Source organism: Drepanopeziza brunnea (assembly GCF_022702325.1).
Source record: "Drepanopeziza brunnea f. sp. 'multigermtubi' strain 214-2 chromosome Unknown ctg5, whole genome shotgun sequence".
Classification (NCBI taxonomy): domain Eukaryota; kingdom Fungi; phylum Ascomycota; class Leotiomycetes; order Helotiales; family Drepanopezizaceae; genus Drepanopeziza; species Drepanopeziza brunnea.
The window spans coordinates 2,093,721-2,112,248 of NW_027094068.1; the positions used below are offsets into that span (position 1 = coordinate 2,093,721).

An 18,528-nucleotide genomic window follows, 5' to 3' on the forward strand; every position below is an offset into this window, starting at 1 on the left:
GAACATCCCAATTTCAATCGCTATAAAGTTCCATATCCATCAGTGAGGGTCTACCGGTATGCAAGCTGCCTCCTGCTGTCATAGCTTGGCGGAAGATCCTGTACTATACCAGCCCGACGATATGATCTACTTGAAACAAGAGGTAATAATGGTATGTCTAATTTCTCTGCCTTCACACGTAGTACTTGCGTCCAAGGCGCACAGGCCTAAGCCTCGGGGACAGGTGATTTCCGTAGGTAGTCAGGTGCGAGATAAAGGTTTAAGCGTGGGTAGATGTCGTTATTAGCACTGGTGGAGAGCTCTGCTTATTATTAGTCTCATCTCCACGAATCTTTAGCTCGGCCTAAATTGAACCGGAAAGGCTAAAGCAGACCGAATTTCTAGGTAGTATCGATAAGTGTGGATGATCTGCGAAATGATGTGGCGTCATTTCGGGAAGTTTTGCTCCCGTACTGGTATCACGGTCATGATATCAATACCTACTACGATATGTACTTCCCTACTGAAATATATCCTGCTCATCTCTCAGAAGCAAAGGGCTTGCGTGGTGTTTCATCCGTATTCTTTACACAATACATTCTGCTACAAAGGTTAGCCCAAGGACCCGACTAGAGTTACCCCTATATCTGGTATATGTACCCTGTCTGGTATATGTTCCTCCCAAGAACCAGGTTTTACCGGTATCTCTCAGCATCCCTCTTTCACGTGATTTAAACGTGATGTTAGGAAAGCTCGTTGCAGGTCACTTGTCAGAAGCCGGATCCGGATCAGGCCTCCAGTCCAGCTTCAGATATTTGGACGACCAAAACGACACGGTTTTTCGAAGCTCGGCCACCCCCTTGACTGCATATCCCCCATCCCTCCCCTCGACCCAAACATCCAGCTTAGCCCTATGCTCCGGATCCCGTCTCACGCAGATTCTCATCTCTTCCTGAACATACAGCGGAGCCAGGTTCCGGTAGTCGAATCGTGCGATCATCTCTCCTTCCTTCAGCTGCGATCTCATAACCGAGAGCATAAGCACCAAGGTCAACGGACCGTGGACCAGTAGGTTGCGATGACCTTCCACTTCCCGGGTATATTGAGGATCGAAATGTATGCGGTGGGCATTAAATGTCAGGGCTGAGAAGCGAAAGAGCAATGCCCGTGTCGGAGTAATGTAGACGCTGAAATCGGGCGTGGTTTTAGCTGCGAACATATTCAGCAGTAGCCCGATCATGCAATAGAGGACATCCTGCGACCTACGCTTTATGACTTTCCCTACCTTCTCCAAGTCCTTCTTGGCTTGCTCCCTGGATTTCTCCCTCAGGAAGACCAAGTGCCTGGTTTCACTCACAGCCAGGTTGCCTATATCGCCGCCTACCGGGTTCAACATCGCCTTCTCATTCGACTGCAGCAGCAATTCTTTTTCTGGCGGACTCCGAGGTGGTATTGAACGGATCCTCCGCCTGATTGATACAAAGACTTTCTCATCGCCTTCGGCGCCTTGAACCTTGACATCTGTGATATTTTCGCTGCAGACTGCCAATGTATTGCGCATTCGCAATTGATACCTTTCCCGGCAATTGAAGATGATAGAGCCGCCTGCCCAAAGCCGCCGCACAAATGGGGGACCAGGGGAATGCAGACTGTCGGTGCCATCGGGAAGCAGACCGCTTTCTACCACTGCTGGAGGGAAGTATACTAGATGGTGGCCTTGGGGGAGGAAGTCGTTTACATCGGGGTCAGGGGGAACGTCGTACGCGGCGTCCGGATTCGAAGCGTCAAAGCCCGTTGGGTAGCATGACGGGGGGAGGAAATCTGCGAGAGTTGTATTGAGGAGATGCCAGGGACTTAGAGTGATTCTATCGGTGGTCCTTTTCACAGGGCGAGATGTGAGTTCCTGGTACAGTGAGGCTTGCAGGCAGGGTGGTTTTGAAGAAGCCTCTGTTGAGAAAGACGGTATGGCTATGCCTCTGCCTAATTTGAATGCTCGAAATGTAAGTAGAGCATTCCGTCGAACTTTCGAATGGGCAATTGGTTTCATGTCTGCTCAGGGTGTAATATTTACATCCTAAAGCTCCCAATGCCTTACGGCTCAATGCTGGCAGGGATGATTTATCGAGAATCTCGTAAATTCACCTCGGTATCAGGCCGTTCCTGGCTTCTCACCGCCTTGCTGACAAAGCCACTTTCAAGTATCGGCAGAATTGTCTTGGAAGCGAGCCTGATACTGAGGTGATCCTCTATCGACCTTTTACTTCTCTACTTCCCCTGCAGTTGACGCATTTATCTCGTGAGTAGCTTATCGTCCCAACTCCCCAGCCATCTCCAACTCTGCACGTAACTCTCAAGAGCATCCAATGTCTTCTTCACCATTTGATTCGGATCTCGCAACCTGCTACCCTCAAACTCGACAAAGAAGATGTATTGGAAGGGGACGACTTTCGTAGGTCTACTGTTGATGCTTGTAAGATTGATACCGTGTTTCTGGAAGCAATTAAGCACAGATGCTAAAGCTCCTGGGGTGCCATGGTCAACCTTGAACGAGATGAGTGACTTGGTCCTATCTGCTGATCCAGCCTCGGCATCAACGCCCTTCCGTATGATCAGGAACCTTGTGGTATTATCTTCTCGGTCTTCGATACCTTTCGCCAGGACGTCGAGATCTTGAAGGTCTGCCGTCAGTATGCTTGCAATGGCTGCGCTAGCTCCCGACTCGTCCTCCTTGACCAGTTTGGCTGCTTCACTCGTGGAAGTCGCATCGACTCTCGGAACACCTTTCAAGTAGAAGTTAAGGAAGGCGTCGCATTGTCCAAAGGCCTGCGGGTGGCTAATGATCGTGCTGACATGCTTGAGGCTGTGTAGAGGAGTGACTCGAGGTTTGGGGGGATTCGGTATCGACATGGTAGGAGTGCAGGCACCGGAAAGATCTGGGGAGTAGATGGCATCGGATTTTTTGCCCACCAAGCAGTGGTGTACGTCGAGGTAGGCTTCGCCGCAGACTGTGATATCCGCATAATTGTCGTGACGATCTGCCATAATCTCAAACGTGTTGACCACGGCGCCATTGGTAGAGTTTTCGAACGGTACAACGCCACACGCAGCCTTTCCCGACTGAACCGCTATGAAAACTTCTAGGCGACAGGGTCAGTTCAACCGGGGCCCATACGGGGATAGCTCAGGTACCTTCAATGGTCAGGGCAGGCTCGCAGACATATTGATCTGACGCGAAGACACCAAGAGTCGCCTGGGCAAGGCCGATAGCCGTCAGTCCATAGAGGTTGCATTCATAAAGCTGGCAAGGGTGTTGTACCTGATGGGTGTACGAAGCTATCGGTCCTAGGAAAGCAACGACGATTTTCTCTTGAGGGGGGGCCCCAAAAGACTTTTGGGGGGGAGCCATTGGTAGTCAGTCTATTCTAGGAGCGTCCTCTGTGGTATGACGCGATTTAAAATTTTGGTATTTACCGTGAAAGCTCCGACTTGGGTTTCACGATGTCGGCAGGCGCCGTTACCCCGCCTAAGGCTAAGCGAGGGGCTGTTTATTAAAATGTAATTTAGCATGTGACTCAATCGGTGACTCAGCTGGGTGATCCGGAAATTTCCGTTCTGAGCTGGGAGAGATTCCGGCACCGACGCCTTCTGCTCATTAAACCAGGGCCTGCTCTCGCAGCATCAAACCCAACTTCATGCGTGAAATCACAGCGTCACATACCAGATCTTAAATATGAATCGCAGTCATGGATATCATCATATTCTTTCGAGGACTTCTTGAAAATATACAAAGCACTATCGAGGTATAGTGAGAGAAATTATATAGAATACATTAGGTACAGTGTCTGACTGGCTCTCTTGAAGTAACAACACGTACGCATGGTTCTTGCAGTACTCAATGGCTTTAGTGCTTTTTGGTGTGCTGTGAAGCACAGAGGACCAATTTATCGGTCATCGAGCGTTCCATCCCAAATATGAACTCCTCCCGTACCAAGCGCGCCAGTCAGAATTGACTATCGAAGGTGTACGGTTCCGCCCCTTTTCCTTCCTAAGAACGGGGGAAGGAGGCCACGGGGAGTGTGCTGCGTGACAGGTCGTGTAGAGAGGAGATATGTGCAGCCGGATTCTCAGAGTATTGACAGGGCGATGCAGGAGAATCCGGGGAAATCATGAGGGAAGACTAAGAGTATTGGTCTTTCGAGTGCTTCTCCTTGAGGCCGCCGATGCTCTCTATATCGATCGAGTCGAACCTCTCGCCACTCTCCTTCTCGTAAGCGGGCAGCTGTTCGTCCTGGAGAGGCTCAAGACCAACGCCATTGTCGCCGACGCGGACAACGACTACTCGACCGCCCTTGGCTTGGCCCGTCTCGTCGTGCTCGTCAGGGAAGGTGATGCGGATCTCGGGAACAGGAGATGTAGGCATTCCCGGGCTCTCAATCATGGCGGTCTTCTCGTCGTCGTAGATGTAGATACTGGAAGGGCGGCCGTACGGCGCAGCGGTCGCTGACATGCGGCAGTGGTTGGATACGGGGCGATCAGTACTGCCAGCCGGCTCGTTGTATATGGGAAGTTGTTGGCGAGCAACTGCGCGCGACCGGCGAAACTTGCGGACGACAATGAGGGCCACTACGAGACAGAGGGCGACGGAGACGAGAACCGCTAGGACGATCAAGAGGTCGGTCATGGGGTCCGACATGCTGCCGGATTCGCTCTTGCGGCGGATTAGGGTGCTGCTGCGGACCATTATGTTGGCGATGGATGATGCCATAGTGGAGAGTTTGTGCTGGAAGATGTGTAGAGGGCACTGAAATTCGCAGAAAGTTATTATCGTAGTAGTAGTAATAGTAGTAGTAGTAGTAGTTGTTGTTGTTGTTGTTGTTGTCCAAGAGGTATCCTAGACCAAGATGTGTGGAGGCTGTTGTTCCCGTCAGCCATGAATCAGCTCTGCTGTATTGTCCATGTTCTCCGTGTTCTCTTCATTGCCTTCCCGCTCTGGACGGCATTATCGCCGTGGAGGGGATGTCGGTGTCAAGATTCTCGAAACCGGATCTCTGCAGGGGCAGCAGGGGCAGAACAGAGGGGGTGTTGACTTGACTTACACAAGGAGTCCAAGACCGAGTCCGAGGCCAGAAGCAGGAAATTCGTTAAAAGGAAAATGAACGTTGGGCAGTCGGCAAGAGAGTGAAGCCGGTGTACCTGAGATTGGAAGGAATGTGGGAGTTCGGAGGGAATTAAGGCAGGAATGAAAGGGATGGAGGACCTCGGGAGAAAGTGCTGGATGGCGAACGGGGTAGTCGTTGGACTCCGAAAGGGAGTAGAAAATAGACACCGGCACGCAAGTATAGGAAGGACGAGGTGGGCACTGGCCACTGGCCACTGGGCACGATTTTCCGCTTGTCTCCTGAGGCCACCAGGTGGGACACTAGAGTGGGTCAGTGGGTCAGCGGGTTCTTTGAGTGGAGATTTAATAGTCGGTGCGCTGACTATTAGAGGCTGCAAGAACCGTTTTATTCTTGGACCTGGCCAATCAGAGGGGTCACATTCCAGGGGCCATCGCTTAATCAATCTCGCTAAAAATTGGTAAGCACAATTTTTGGGGGGCGGAGCTGGGCTTGGCTTGGTGAGCTTGGAGCGAAGCGTGTCGAGCGGCAGGGAAGATGTCATCTTAATCTTGCACAGCGCATCGCTCGTATTTGTAAATAGGATATGGCTGGCCATCAATCCATTATCAGACAACTATATCCCCATCGTGAAATCGCCAACGTTCAGTAGGTAGGTAGCCTTCGCAAGATAGCCAGCCAGCCAGCCCGCCAGCCCGCCAGCCAGCCCGCCCGCCTGCCCGCCTGCTTTCCTATCTTGCTTCGTTTGTTTACATTCCTGACGCTATCTAGCGTAGTGTGCTTTTATCGTTCCGCTCACCCGCCAGTCGGTGGGCTGTGCGTCATTCCTGACTCTTTCATTCTCCGCGAAACAACTTTATGCATAACCACAAATCTTTTGAAGACCACTGCACCCTAGAACCGCGTCCGATCGATACCAGACGAAGGAAAGTTGGCGGTGCGACTTGGGCATCAGGACGTTGGAACCCGATTTCGAAGCACAGAAGCGCTTCGAATGCTTCTCTGCGTGGTTACAGACTGACTGTGCCTTGAGACCTATGCTTGAGACGTTGCCCGTTCATCGGCACCTGGGGTGGTGGGATGAATTCCCACGGCAAGTTTGAGTAACCTTGGATGCATAAGGTCCATGGGCACTTGGGGGCGACGGCTTGTCCGCATTTTGTGCGTACGGACAAGCTTCTAACGCATCAAGATATGGAGACCGACCTTGCAGCTGATCTGACCTGGACTTTTCCATCATAGCAGATGCTCTCTCATCCGGGAGATGAGCAAACGAAGTTGTCAGGTGAGTTTTTGAGACACCACAGAGAAAGTCACGACATGGAAAGTGCAAATTCCCTTTTGCGACCATTTGAATTCGGAATACAAGCTCCGCGGAGTGGTGTTGACAGGACAAAATTTGGGATAGATTTTGGGCTGCTTTGGATCCCGAGCCGGCTTCTTCTTGCTCTTGTCAGAGGTCGTGGATGCTATCTTCCTCTGCCACGACACAGGATCACAGCGCATCCGACAGGGCAGACCTACATGGTCCATCGTATCTGCCGCTCGGCATCGTCGCATACGATACAGTACCAACAGTAAAGACATTCAACTGGCTGTCGTGGACGGCCGTGGAGGACAAGGCAACCGGCACGCTCTTCCAAAGAAACCACGTACCGGCTCCGGCAATCGTTCAAAGGACATTCGATGGCCGGTTGTGTTTCTACGGCTGCCCACGTGAGGCGAGCACAATGCTGTTGTCTCTAGATGCCGAGCCCTCTTCAGCTTTTCGTTGGTCCCCTTTGGCTGGATGATAGGAACATTCGGACCTGGAAACTCGAGTATGAAGATAGTGGAAACCTTCGCTTCTTCTTTCCTCTTCCGTTCTCTGCCTTTCCTTCTTTTCTGTTTTCTTTTCCTTTCCTTTCCTTCCCTTTCCTTTCCTTCTCTTATCTGCTCTTCTCTGCCCCTGCGTGTTGACGATCTCGACTGGCGTGTGACCATGGCCGAAATTCGGGATCTCAGATTTGTTCTAGAATGGCACATATTTTCGACCTTTTGTAGAAAGATCTTCTGTTGATGGCATTGTTTTCTCAAAGACTTTTTCGATACACAATGTGACTGATCTGCAGTGAGCGGGAATAGGCTCGTCATTGTATCTGTGTTTGGAAAAATGGAGAGACGTTTACTAGAAAATTATTGGTTTCGTTCAGACGGCTGTGGCGCCTTCTCGATGCCATGCTTCCGAGCCCTTGGACTTTGCAGCAACATACTGCGTCACGTGACGACGCCACCGGCATCGGGACAGTACGGTATATGCTGTGTAACGCGATTAGGCAGCATAATGTTGACCGGGCGAACTTGCTGCCTCGCCACGACCACTGTCTCGCTGCAATTTTTTGACCGTAACAAACAGCGGTGAGACGAGAGGGCCCACTGCGAACGAATTTGGGCTTGAGGGATCGCTGTCAGTTGTCTGATTTTCTGATCCCTTGGCCACCGAAGCTTTCATTGCTTCTGCTTCAGAGGACCGGGGACAGGCAACAGTAGCGCAGTCAGACGAAGCATCGATCCGACGAGGAAATTGGCTCCGTCCAACGGACACACGGCGGAGACCAGCAGTGTGGTGTGGAACGAGATATTCTGCCTGGCAGCACGAAGATCTGGACCAGGCGTGTTGTCTGGAGCGATGTGGAGTGAATGAAGGACTTCTTTCGTGTTCGAGATATGCGGGCAGGCGAGGAAGCTCACGATCTTCCAGCCGGCTATCTGTGCAAGGCCTTCGTGCTGCGTGTTGGAGGTTGGGAGGTTGGGAGGTTGGGAGGTTGGGAGGTTGGAGGTTGGAGGTTGGAGGTTGGAGGTTGGTGGTTGGTGGTTGGTGGTTCTACGAAGGCTGCTCTATTTGAGGTGCCCTCGAGTGTTGGGCTGGTCAGGTAGTTATTCGTTACTTACGGAGTAGGTAATTTGGGTATCCTGAGGTCGACAGCTGTCTCATACGAGATGCCACTACCCGTTCGGGGCCTGCTGCTGGCCTTCGACATCGCCAGGTAGAATGCAGATAGAACTCGCCAGTTGCAGATTGCGAGTTGCACGCACGCTAATTAATTCTTTTAATTCTTTCACTCTACCCCGTACGTGGTCTACCTTCACCTTTGTGGTTATAGCTTGTTATTCCTCCTCTTGGACTCTCGGAGAAGGAATCTGGCAGTGGAGTGAAGGAGTGGAGTGGAGGAGTGGAGGGGTCGATGGGATGGCGTCAGGGCAGCAGGAAGCGTGTTCCCCGAATTGATAAGAGCGGGGCAGGACAGGGCAGGACAGGGCAGGGCAGGGCAGGGCAGAGCAGGGCAGGGCAGGGCAGGGGACAGCATGCGAGGTCATTAATCAAGCCCAGACAGGGTCTATACTCTAGACTTTTTCTTTGCATCTTTCTTTTCTTTTCTTTTCTTTTCTTCTTTTCGGCCTGCCCGCGATACTGAGAGAATGAAACTGGCGAAATCGCGCAATGATCACTCACAACCTACTTCGACGGAGTACAACAGACAGACCGACTAGACCGACCAGACCAGACCAGACCAGACCAGACCACACCACACCACACTACACCACACCACTTGTGACCCTGGAAAGTCAGTGCTCCTAGGGTCTGAAGCAAAGTCGATTGCCGAGGAGAGGATCTGGGAAATAAGTTTTCATCAATCGAATTCCTTCCGTCCCGCCGGAGAAAAAACAAAGAAAGAAAAAAAAAAAAAAGGGAAGGGCAGAGACTCTCGGCGATCATTGTGGACCAGGCCAGGGCTACGGTATGGAGGGAGGAAAATAAGGGTGCAATCCAACGATGGTCGATTGTCTGATTGTATCGATTGTGTACGTAGGCACCGCCCCGACTTGCTGTCCCTATGGTCTCCTACACATTCCAATCCGGGGCCGGGGCCGTGGAGAATGCAGAGAGAGAGCTAAGTACGACGTAGGTAGCAGTGAGGTCGGTCTATCTGTCTTAACTATCATCAACATTGCCTTGTTCTGTTGTTCTCTGGCCATGCATGCATGCATGTATGCATGCATGCCATGTAAACATTAACGGGCACCAAATTAGCGGAAGGTCAATTGTACTTACCATACCGGTACTACTAGAGTAGGTACTATACCTACTGGACACTACTGGACACTACTGGACGACTGGACGACTGGACTACTGTACTTGACACAGATGCACTGACTGGAGGCCCGCTTCAGGGTCCTCGTGGTTTTACACATCGGGCTAGAGTTAGAGTTATTTGGAGTAAAAGCAAAGAAAGTTCTCAGACCCTGTACCCGTACCCGTACCCGTACGGAGAGAAGAGGCGGCTCGTGAGTAGGTACGTAGTAGTAGTAGTAGGTAGTAGTAGGTAGTAGTAGTAGGTCGGGAAGTCGGAGGCCGGTAGGCACGTTCAGACCCGAGATCGATCGGCGGAGGGAGGATGTTTTCGTTTCCCATTATTTACTTCGATCGGCCTTGTCAGGTTTTCCCCCATTGCCGTGTCAACGTCAACATCTCTGTCTCCATCTTCAACTTCGACTTCGACTTCGACTTCGACTTCGACTTCGACTTTGGTGTAGAGTAGAATTCTCCTTGCCTTGTCTTTGCCTTGCCTTGTCATGCCTTGTCTTGTCTTGCCTTGTCCTTGCCTCGCCTTGCCTTGCCTTACCTTGTCTTACCTTGCATGTTTTTCTTACTGGCCTCGTTCAGCCACATCAGTGCTTGTCGCAGCTCTGGCTCGCCCCCCCACCAGCCTGAGCCCGGCCCACCAACCCGCTCTCGCAGCCCCTGAAAGTCTCCGTGCCCTTGTCGAAATCGACCAAGACGTCCAAGCCTTCCTTGCTCTACTTGACTGCCCGTAAGAGAGACATTCTCCATCTTCATCACTATCGCCATCGCCATCGCCATCGCCATCTCCATCCAGCTCCATCTCCCCCAACCGACCAGACCAAGATACTGCCCGGCAGCTCACGATCACGCCCTATACCTCCCCCCCCCCATCCCCTTCCCCCCGCCCTCCCTCTCCCCCCCCGTCAGGGATCTGCTGTCCCTTCTGCGGAGCTGTACTACGATCATTTCTTGGGGAATTCAGCGACCCGCAAAACTTCCATTCCATAACCATTCCTGGCCTCATCGCCTTTGCGTCCCTCAGACGCGTTTTTCCGACGACTCACTCCTCCCAAAAAGGCCAAAAAGGGGACAGTCCTCCCTCAAACCAACACGACCAACGAGACATCTTTTTTGGTGTCTGGCTACCCCGGGTGCCTACACATCAGCAAAACGCGCCTATCCAACCCAACCCAACCCTCCCCCCCCCCCCCCCCCCCCCCCCACCACCACCACCACCCCCAGTAGCATTTGACAAACGAAGGGGTGTCGTGTGCGACCTTTTCTCTTCTCTTGCCCTACCTAACTTAAACCCTTCATCTACCTCGCTCTCCCTTCCTCGATGCCGGCCACTTCTTGAAGTCACCCTTTTCTTCCACATTTTCTGTAAATGAGCCTTCCCCTACCGCATAGTCGACCCTCCCGTTACATACCTCGTCAACCTCGTGAGTGCAGAAAGTTCAGCTGGTCCCCCGGCCTGGCAACATCATCAGCCTTACTAGATACGTGCTGACATCTCTCAAACCCGCTCTAGTTCTCATAGATCTAAATTCTGTCAAAATAAGTAGCACAGAATCGTTTCTCCTTCACCCGCGCCCTCGTCGGACATAATTCGAATCCCCTTCACTACAGGCCCTTCGCAGGCATACCGAACCTTTCACGCGGCTTCCCTGATGTCTTCGGTAACTACCAACAGACCTACAGGCGCCATGACGACTGCTGTGAGCTTCAAAGCCCCCCTCCCCCCTTCCCGCCCTACGGATTCTTCCTTAGATGCAGCTTGCTGATTCCGCGAGACAGTCACGGCCAACACGCTTCCCAGAATTCGGCGCCGCCCCCGGCAGACACAGTAGCGAATCCTCCCAATCGTCTACCCTCGGACAAAAGTTCGGAAATGGTGCTGCTTGGCAGCCCTCTGGGGGCATCTGGAGCAGTAATCCCATCGGTAGTGGATACGCGCACACCAAGAAGGACACTTCCAGATCCACGGGTAGGTGGGCAGTGGGCGATAAGGCTCTAGCGGTCACTGATGACAGAACAGCGGGCAATGATGGCTTCTCAGACGCTCTCAGTGGCTCCAAGGCCCTCGCGGAACAATCTGAAGCCGATCCCTGGGATGTGCGTACAAATGGGCCGTGGAATCACCACCCGGACACAACCTCACCAACGATGCAGTCCAACAGTGGAAGCACATCCCCTTCCCACACCCGGAACAGCATCCCCAACGTTCCGACTCAGGCTCCCCACGAGATTCACAACCCGTACCAACAATCGCGACCACCCATTGGCCAAGGACCAAGTTTCAGATCGCAGACGAAGAGCAGTTTGAATCCTTCATCCGGAAGTTTCAATTTTGTACATAAGCCGAAGCCGTCGTTCTCCTACAACGACGACAAGGAGAACTCCTACCAGTACGGCAACGATGTATACGATGACGAGATCCCCTCCAGATACCTTGCAGTCGGTAGCGTTTCTAGAGATTCCAGCATACCACCTTTAAGGACTGTGGAATCCGGTCACAACGGCGCTAGCGTCTCATACGCGAGCGGCAACCTCCCGTTTGGTTCCACTGTCCATCACACTCCCAAAAGTTCCATCCATTCGCAGCGTCCTTCGACTTCTGGACCCGTTGGCTCCTACAACTCGCAATCCAATGGCCTGAGGTATGAGCTTGCTCAGAGTGAAGCAGATTTGAGTGAGAAATTTGCTGGGTTTTCGGTGATCCGAGAGGCGGAAGGTTATGCATCGCAGGTCAACAACGGCAACGCTTACCCTCCGAATAACCCCACTCTCCCGCAAAATCACTCGTTTACCCAAGGCTCGCCCCCGTGGAGTGACGGACATGGAACTAAGCTGTCAATCAGCTATGACACTTACTCGGCACAGCCATTCGCTGAACAAGCGACGTTCTTCGTTAATAAGGGCGGCCGCTTCACAGAGAAGGGATCTGTTTTATCAGCCGGGAGCGAGCATCGTCGAGGTTTGAGTAGTCCCAAATACTACTCTGCGGCCGGGACCCCGCCTTCAGGACAAGATCAGGTCTACCGACCAAACTCACGGGGCGCTCGTGCGCCGCAAGGCCCTGCTGAATTGAGCAGGAAGCTTCAGGATATCCACATCCAGCAGCAAGCACACGCATACGCCCACTACATGTACAATGCCCAATATGGCCATTTCCTCGGGAATCCCTATGACGGCTTCACACCAAGCTACAGACCTACGAATGTTCCGTATGGGTACCCGTTGCCAATGTCAGCCTATCCTTCAGGCCCGGCAATCCCAACTTGCCCAGCTAAAGATCAGGATATTGGTGCAGGTGTGAGAAGCGTGCTGCTAGAAGAGTTTCGGTCGAATTCGAAGGCCAACAAGAAGTACGAACTCCGAGTAAGTGGACACGGACTCCGAAGATGAACGAACACCTACTGACTCGTCTTAGGACATCTATAACCACGTTGTAGAATTCAGTGGCGACCAGCATGGCTCCCGGTTCATCCAAAACAGACTCGAGACGGCCAACAGCGACGAGAAGGAACAACTTTTTCGGGAGATCCAGCCTAATGCTCTTCAGCTCATGACGGACGTCTTTGGGAATTATGTGATACAGAAGTTATTTGAACATGGTAACCAGGTCCAGAAGCGGGTACTTGCCGAACAGATGAAGAACCATGTCCTGGAGCTATCTTTGCAAATGTACGGATGCAGAGTCGTGCAAAAGGTATGTTTCCGCAGTCTGCGCTGTGGAGTCTTTGGCTAATGCGAGAGAGGCTTTGGAACATGTCCTTGCCGATCAGCAAGCCGAGCTTGCCCAGGAACTTCGAGCGGATGTTCTCAAGTGCGTCAAGGACCAGAATGGCAACCATGTTGTCCAGAAGGCCATCGAGCGCGTCCCAACCGAGCACGTCCGATTCATTATCGAAGCCTTCAGGGGCCAGGTACACACGCTCGCTGTTCACCCGTACGGCTGCCGAGTGATTCAACGAATTCTGGAGTATTGCAAACCGCATGAGCAAGTCGGCATCCTGGAAGAGCTTCATCAATGCACAGCTATGCTCATCACAGACCAGTACGGGAACTATGTCACCCAACATGTCATCGAGCACGGCCAACCAGAAGACCAAGCCAAAGTTATCCGGATTGTCACTTCTCAGCTGCTGGAACTTTCTAAGCACAAGTTCGCCTCGAACGTGGTTGAAAAATGCATCGAGTTCGGTACACACGAGCAGAGGCGAGCAATCGTGAATACCGTCAACCATGTACACAGTAACGGTATCAGTCCCTTGCAGCTCATGATCAAAGACCCGTACGGCAATTACGTGATTCGTACGTTCCCTCCTACCTCACTATCTGTCCCGTGCTAACGTTCCGCAGAGAGAATCATTGGTCAACTCAACGGTGCAGAGCGCGATGGCTTTGTAAATGCAATGAAGCCCCAACTCACTCAACTCAAGAAGTATACCTCCGGCAAGCAAATTGCAGCTCTTGAGAAGCTTATCTACACTCCTCCTCGTCAACCCTACCTCCCTGCGTCGATCTCTCCGACCACCCAGCCACTGCCCATCGACATTAACTCCATCGCTGCAACTCCGATGCTCACCAACGGACAAAACAGTCCCCAGAGCACCAACGTCAGCACCAACGTCAGCACCGTTGATGACTCCACCGAGGGAACAGGTCCGCCGGTCAAGCTAGATGGTCCTATCCAGCTTGAGGGGCTGCCTTCTCCCGAAGTCGTCATCAACGAACTGTAACCTCTCTCTCTCTCTCTCTCTCTCTCTCTCTCTCTCTCTCTCTCTCTCTCTCTCTACTCAGGTACCGCCAAGCAAGTTTCTGCATGTCAGGCGTCGGCAAGACGGATAGGGTGGGATTTCCAAAACTGAAAACTAATCATCCATTTTTTTCTCTGGTCTGCATAACTTCACTGCATGTCTTACAGGGTGTTGTTGGTTGGGTGTTGTTTCTCGGGTGTTCAGTATCTAATATTTTGGGGGCTATGGGCTTGCTACGATGGTTGGGTTATTGGGCTTGTATGGGTGAAACTGCTATGAGATGTCGCAAAAGTGGCTATACGATGAAGCGATACTCCATTGTATGAGCACTCATTATACGACACGTAATATTTGGGAACTAGCCATGGGATCTGGCTTTGGGACGAGGAGAAGGGAGAGCCGGCTGTTACTCCTTCATCATCTTGTCGTTTTGTGCCTGTTTGGGTTTTCTGCCGCGCGGCTTTTGGGTCGAGGAACGTACCTAATACATGGATCGCGGCGTGCTTCATGAGTATGGGGGGAGTCTCTGGAATGTCTCCTCCGGAGGGATGGATAGGAAAATATGACGGGCAGGGTGGGATCTGAAAGGGACGTACTTGGAAACATTTTGGGGGGGGCGAAGATGGGACAGATGTGTAAACGAAGCTGCGCTTTTGGGGATATCTGGCTTGGACACAGACGAGAAGGCCTTGTTTGGCTGCCGCTGAATACACGCACTGATATCTCCGTACAATCTTGTGGCTTCATATATATGGTCCGATATGGGACAGAGCACGAGACATGCACCATCAATCATACGAGTCAGCCCTGGACAATCTGCTCCCAGGACTACGGACATATTTGGGGGGGGGGGGGGGGATCAATCAAAGACTTCTGACGATATAGCAAAAATATGCACTCGGATGAAGCGCGATTTTGTACTGGCGCTAGGTGTTTTTAGCCGAGCTTCGCTCACCTATCTCAATCAAAAACTCTTTCAACTCCCATCTATTACCCCGCTTGGGAGAGGATTTCAGCTTGGCTGTACCTTTTCATGGGTCCGGATATCTGCTGGCTCCAGGTATCTCGAGCCAGGATTCAGAGGTGGGGGGGGGGGGGGCATGTCAACTTGGTGATCAGCTACGGACGGGCGAGTTGAGTCTCCTCCTTGACCTGGACTATTTATTGTACTGGATAAAACTAGCGGTAAGGTTTGGTAGAGCTGAGATGACGGTCAGAGAGAGAGAGGGAGAGAGAGAGAGAGAGAGTAGCATGTATACAACACTGACCGTCGCCCGGTCACCTGCCCGCTCTTCCCGGCCCAGGCTATTTCGGCGGTGCTCGTAACAACAGCTTGCGGACCTGCCACGTCTCGCCCCAACTGTCACTCAGCACGCCGCGACAACTCCTCCGGGCTCGGTCTCGGTCTCGGTCTCGGTCTCGCCACGTCGATCATCCGATGTGATTTCTTCTCTCCTCGCCCTCGGCCATCCGAGGGTAGGATCGGCCTTCTTTGCAAACGGCCGTTACCGGGACCCGATAGGTAGGTATTTTCCCTCAGCCTGGGTGGGAGTCGGGGGCTCTTCGCCGTCTCAGACCGCCGGCCTGGTGGTCGGTTCCCCTTCCCCAGCCCAGGCACCGCACGCCTGATAGGTGCGTCGTGGAGGTCGGGAGAGGAAAGCTCGCCGGGGTTGGACTCTCTGGCGGGTGGGAAAATCAGAGGGCTTCCTTCTTCTGCGTCGCGGAGTGGGTGGCTGCGGAGAGGGACGGACGTATTAACTAGGACCGAGGCAGCTACGTAGCTGCCCGCCCAACACGGAGCAGCGACTGTTGGAAGCAGTGTTGGTTGGGATTGGTTCAGCTGCTCGATTGTGACTTGAACTGCCGCTCGATTCACGCGTCTCCTGAGGTGCCAGTACGGAGTAGTAGATTTCTGTCCAGAACGCTTTGCGGAGGGGTCGCTTGGCTTGGCCAGCATTCGGCGAACCGCACTCGGCAGGATGCCCGTTCAAACAAGAAATAGCTGTGATTGCGACAATCATGAGTTTTACAGTATGACTGCTGTTGGGATCAGTCTTGGGAGTGGCAGTTGCTCCATTTGTATTTGAAGAGACCCAAACGTCACGTCACGGCACGCCTCGCTTAGCTTTCTTCGTTTCCACGAGAGACTGGTGTAATTCAGGAAGTATATCTCTCCACTTTCCACTATCGGTGCAGAGTGATGTCCTGATTTCGTGATCAGTGGACCCCGCGGCATGTGCTGTTCAAGCCGCTGCGTGCGGAGACGCGGGAGGGGACGAGGTTCGTCCAAGGGACAGATATTAGAGATTTCGATCGGATTCCCACGGGGAGAGGTAGGAGTCTATAGGCGTGTGTGTAGTCGTGCGATCTTCCGATTTGACCTGTACATGTGCACCCACATCCTTTTCCTGCGCCTGATTCAATGGGGTAATTCTATCCCGCGAGACAGTACGGACGAGGCTTTGAAGAGATCAGCGCAGTGAGCATCGCTGTCCCCAGGTATGATAGATAGAAGAGATTGCCTCATTCCTCTGAAGTCACGAGTTATATTTCATGTGGAGAGGCGTTGTGTGCTACTGTAGTGAGATGATATAGATTGATATCACCGCATATCACCTGACTTTGAACAACACTCCGCAATTGATTTCCTCGCGCGACATGTATGTAGACCAGTCTGGTCTGGGGTTGCCTTCGGGCTGTTGTTTGCTGCTATCCTTCAAAGTCGGGACTTGACCTGTACGAGCTGCCTCCTATGCACCTTCAGCTCTCTCCCTTATGAACGTGATTGATTCGCGCGGACGTCTCCGATTCAGGGGGGAGGAACGAGGGGGTTCACACAGAATAATACAACTGGCTTGTCCCCCACCGCTCTGTCGTCTAACTGGATTCAACTCGTTTGCCCCTGATGTTCATCAAAGGTCCCTCGTCTGCATCTTCAACCCTGCAAACCGAGGTCCTCGCTTAAGGAGAAAACATTTTCGTACCCCTGGATTTGCGCCTCGACGTCAAGCGGCTACCTACTAACTGTTGGCATTTTTGGCCAGTCCAATCCAGAACCTCACAGACGCCATGGCTCTCGCTGTCAAAACGCTGTACCTGATCCTTTACAACGGCATCTTCGCCGCTCTATGGCTCACGCTCTTCCTCCGCATCGTCGCGCTTGGGCCACTGTCCTCTCACGACAAGACCTACGACACAATTGGCAACTTTGCACTATGGATACAGACGGCAGCCCTTCTTGAAGTTGTGCATTCTGCCACCGGTCCGTTGAAAAACCCCCCTCCTCCCCCTTTACTGATCCTCGCAATGATTCTCGTCTCGATGTCAAAGGCCCGGAAACCGCCCTCACTAACGCCTCTCTCCACCCACGAAGGACTAGTACGCGCCCCTCTGATCCCAACCTTCATCCAGACCGTCGCCAAGAATCTCGTGCTGTGGACCATCGTCGCGCCGTTCCCCGCCGTCGCCCTCTCGCCGGCCTATACCGTCATGCTCGTCATGTGGTCGTCGGGCGAGGTGATCCGCTACGGGTACTTCGCGCTGATGCTCTCGGGCCGGCGTCCCGGCTTCCTCGTCTGGCTGAGATACAGCGCCTTCGTCGGCATCTACCCCGTCGGCATCGCCGCCGAGATGTGGCTGGTCTGGCGCGCCATCGGGGAGCCAGCCTCCAAGTGGGTGACGGGGATCATGTACGGAGAGCTGCTGGGGCTGTACCTCCCAGGTGAGAAGAGGGCTCTCCTGGCGGGGTTCGCACGTCCGGCCGTGGAAACTGAACGTGTATAGGCTCCTACTACCTGTATTCGTACATGCTGAGGCAGAGAAGCAAGACTCTGAGGTTGAAGAATGCTTGAGGCAACATCCCACAGGTGGTTCGGGTAGTGAAGGGATGTGCCCGTCAAGGTATATACAATGTACCGAGGGGCTAGCCTTCTCTCAGCGCCACGATGTGTGGATGCAGCTTCCATTTCTACTTTTGTCCGTTGTCCGGACCTGTTCCGAAGCCTTCAATTTCAAGCCAAGACCACGTATTCTCCGGGAATCACCGCGCTGCTTGAGGATTTGAATCTTTGAGAAAGCCCGTTTTTCGTTCTGTGGTGTTGGATTCTGGAGAGACATCGACATACTCTGGTAGATAGTGCAACGCCAACTAGTGTAAACCCATTCCTCCAGTAGTCAAGCCACGCTTCAAGTTCTTAGCAAGCGATCGGGACAAACCTCCAAGCCCACTCTGTATCTGCGTGAGGATGCATTGCAGCGACGGCACGAAACTGGTTAAATCAGTCAATGTACTCCCTGTGACTCGAGAGATATCCCCGCTGCTATCAGATCCATACCGTACCAGTGAGGGCTCGTGGATGTTCGTGGTCTTACAAGCGAGCCACATCGCCGCCGCACCTCCATATTATGATTCGCTCGCTTATTCGACCGTTGGAACATTACCCGCTTCTGGCAGACCTCTACAGCCGAATGTCCTCAAGTCTAAAAAACGTAAGGCGCTGTCTGCTCTGCACGGCTGTCCCTGATGGCACCATGGCACGCATGGATCCATAGCGAGAAGCAAAAC

At 52.7% G+C, this 18,528-nt stretch overlaps 5 protein-coding genes across 5 annotated transcripts; 2 read left to right on the forward strand and 3 right to left on the reverse strand.

The window, feature by feature from the left end:
- Nucleotides 1–742: 742 nt before the first annotated feature.
- On the reverse strand, nt 743–2,026 carry L3040_003913 (uncharacterized protein; the record flags this gene model as incomplete). Its single annotated transcript, XM_066156597.1, has 2 exons — nt 743–1,188; nt 1,246–2,026. The coding sequence occupies 2 exons, from the start codon at nt 2,024–2,026 to the stop codon at nt 743–745; spliced, it is 1,227 nt and encodes a 408-aa protein (XP_066012175.1).
- Nucleotides 2,027–2,268: 242 nt separating this feature from the next.
- L3040_003914 (uncharacterized protein) lies at nt 2,269–3,385 on the reverse strand (the record flags this gene model as incomplete). Its single annotated transcript, XM_066156598.1, has 4 exons — nt 2,269–2,469; nt 2,521–3,116; nt 3,169–3,229; nt 3,296–3,385. 4 exons carry the CDS (start codon nt 3,383–3,385, stop codon nt 2,269–2,271), a joined length of 948 nt encoding a protein of 315 aa, XP_066012176.1.
- A 771-nt stretch (nt 3,386–4,156) lies between these two features.
- On the reverse strand, nt 4,157–5,640 carry L3040_003915 (uncharacterized protein; the record flags this gene model as incomplete). Its single annotated transcript, XM_066156599.1, has 4 exons — nt 4,157–4,635; nt 4,718–4,891; nt 5,076–5,398; nt 5,480–5,640. 4 exons carry the CDS (start codon nt 5,638–5,640, stop codon nt 4,157–4,159), a joined length of 1,137 nt encoding a protein of 378 aa, XP_066012177.1.
- Nucleotides 5,641–10,588: 4,948 nt separating this feature from the next.
- Nucleotides 10,589–13,946, forward strand: L3040_003916 (uncharacterized protein; the record flags this gene model as incomplete). The annotated part of the gene is made up of 8 exons (XM_066156600.1): nt 10,589–10,643; nt 10,733–10,762; nt 10,831–10,919; nt 10,999–11,188; nt 11,240–12,582; nt 12,635–12,913; nt 12,963–13,518; nt 13,567–13,946. The coding sequence occupies 8 exons, from the start codon at nt 10,589–10,591 to the stop codon at nt 13,944–13,946; spliced, it is 2,922 nt and encodes a 973-aa protein (XP_066012178.1).
- Nucleotides 13,947–17,033: 3,087 nt separating this feature from the next.
- Nucleotides 17,034–17,815, forward strand: L3040_003917 (uncharacterized protein; the record flags this gene model as incomplete). Its single annotated transcript, XM_007294904.1, has 2 exons — nt 17,034–17,685; nt 17,748–17,815. 2 exons carry the CDS (start codon nt 17,034–17,036, stop codon nt 17,813–17,815), a joined length of 720 nt encoding a protein of 239 aa, XP_007294966.1.
- Nucleotides 17,816–18,528: the final 713 nt, after the last annotated feature.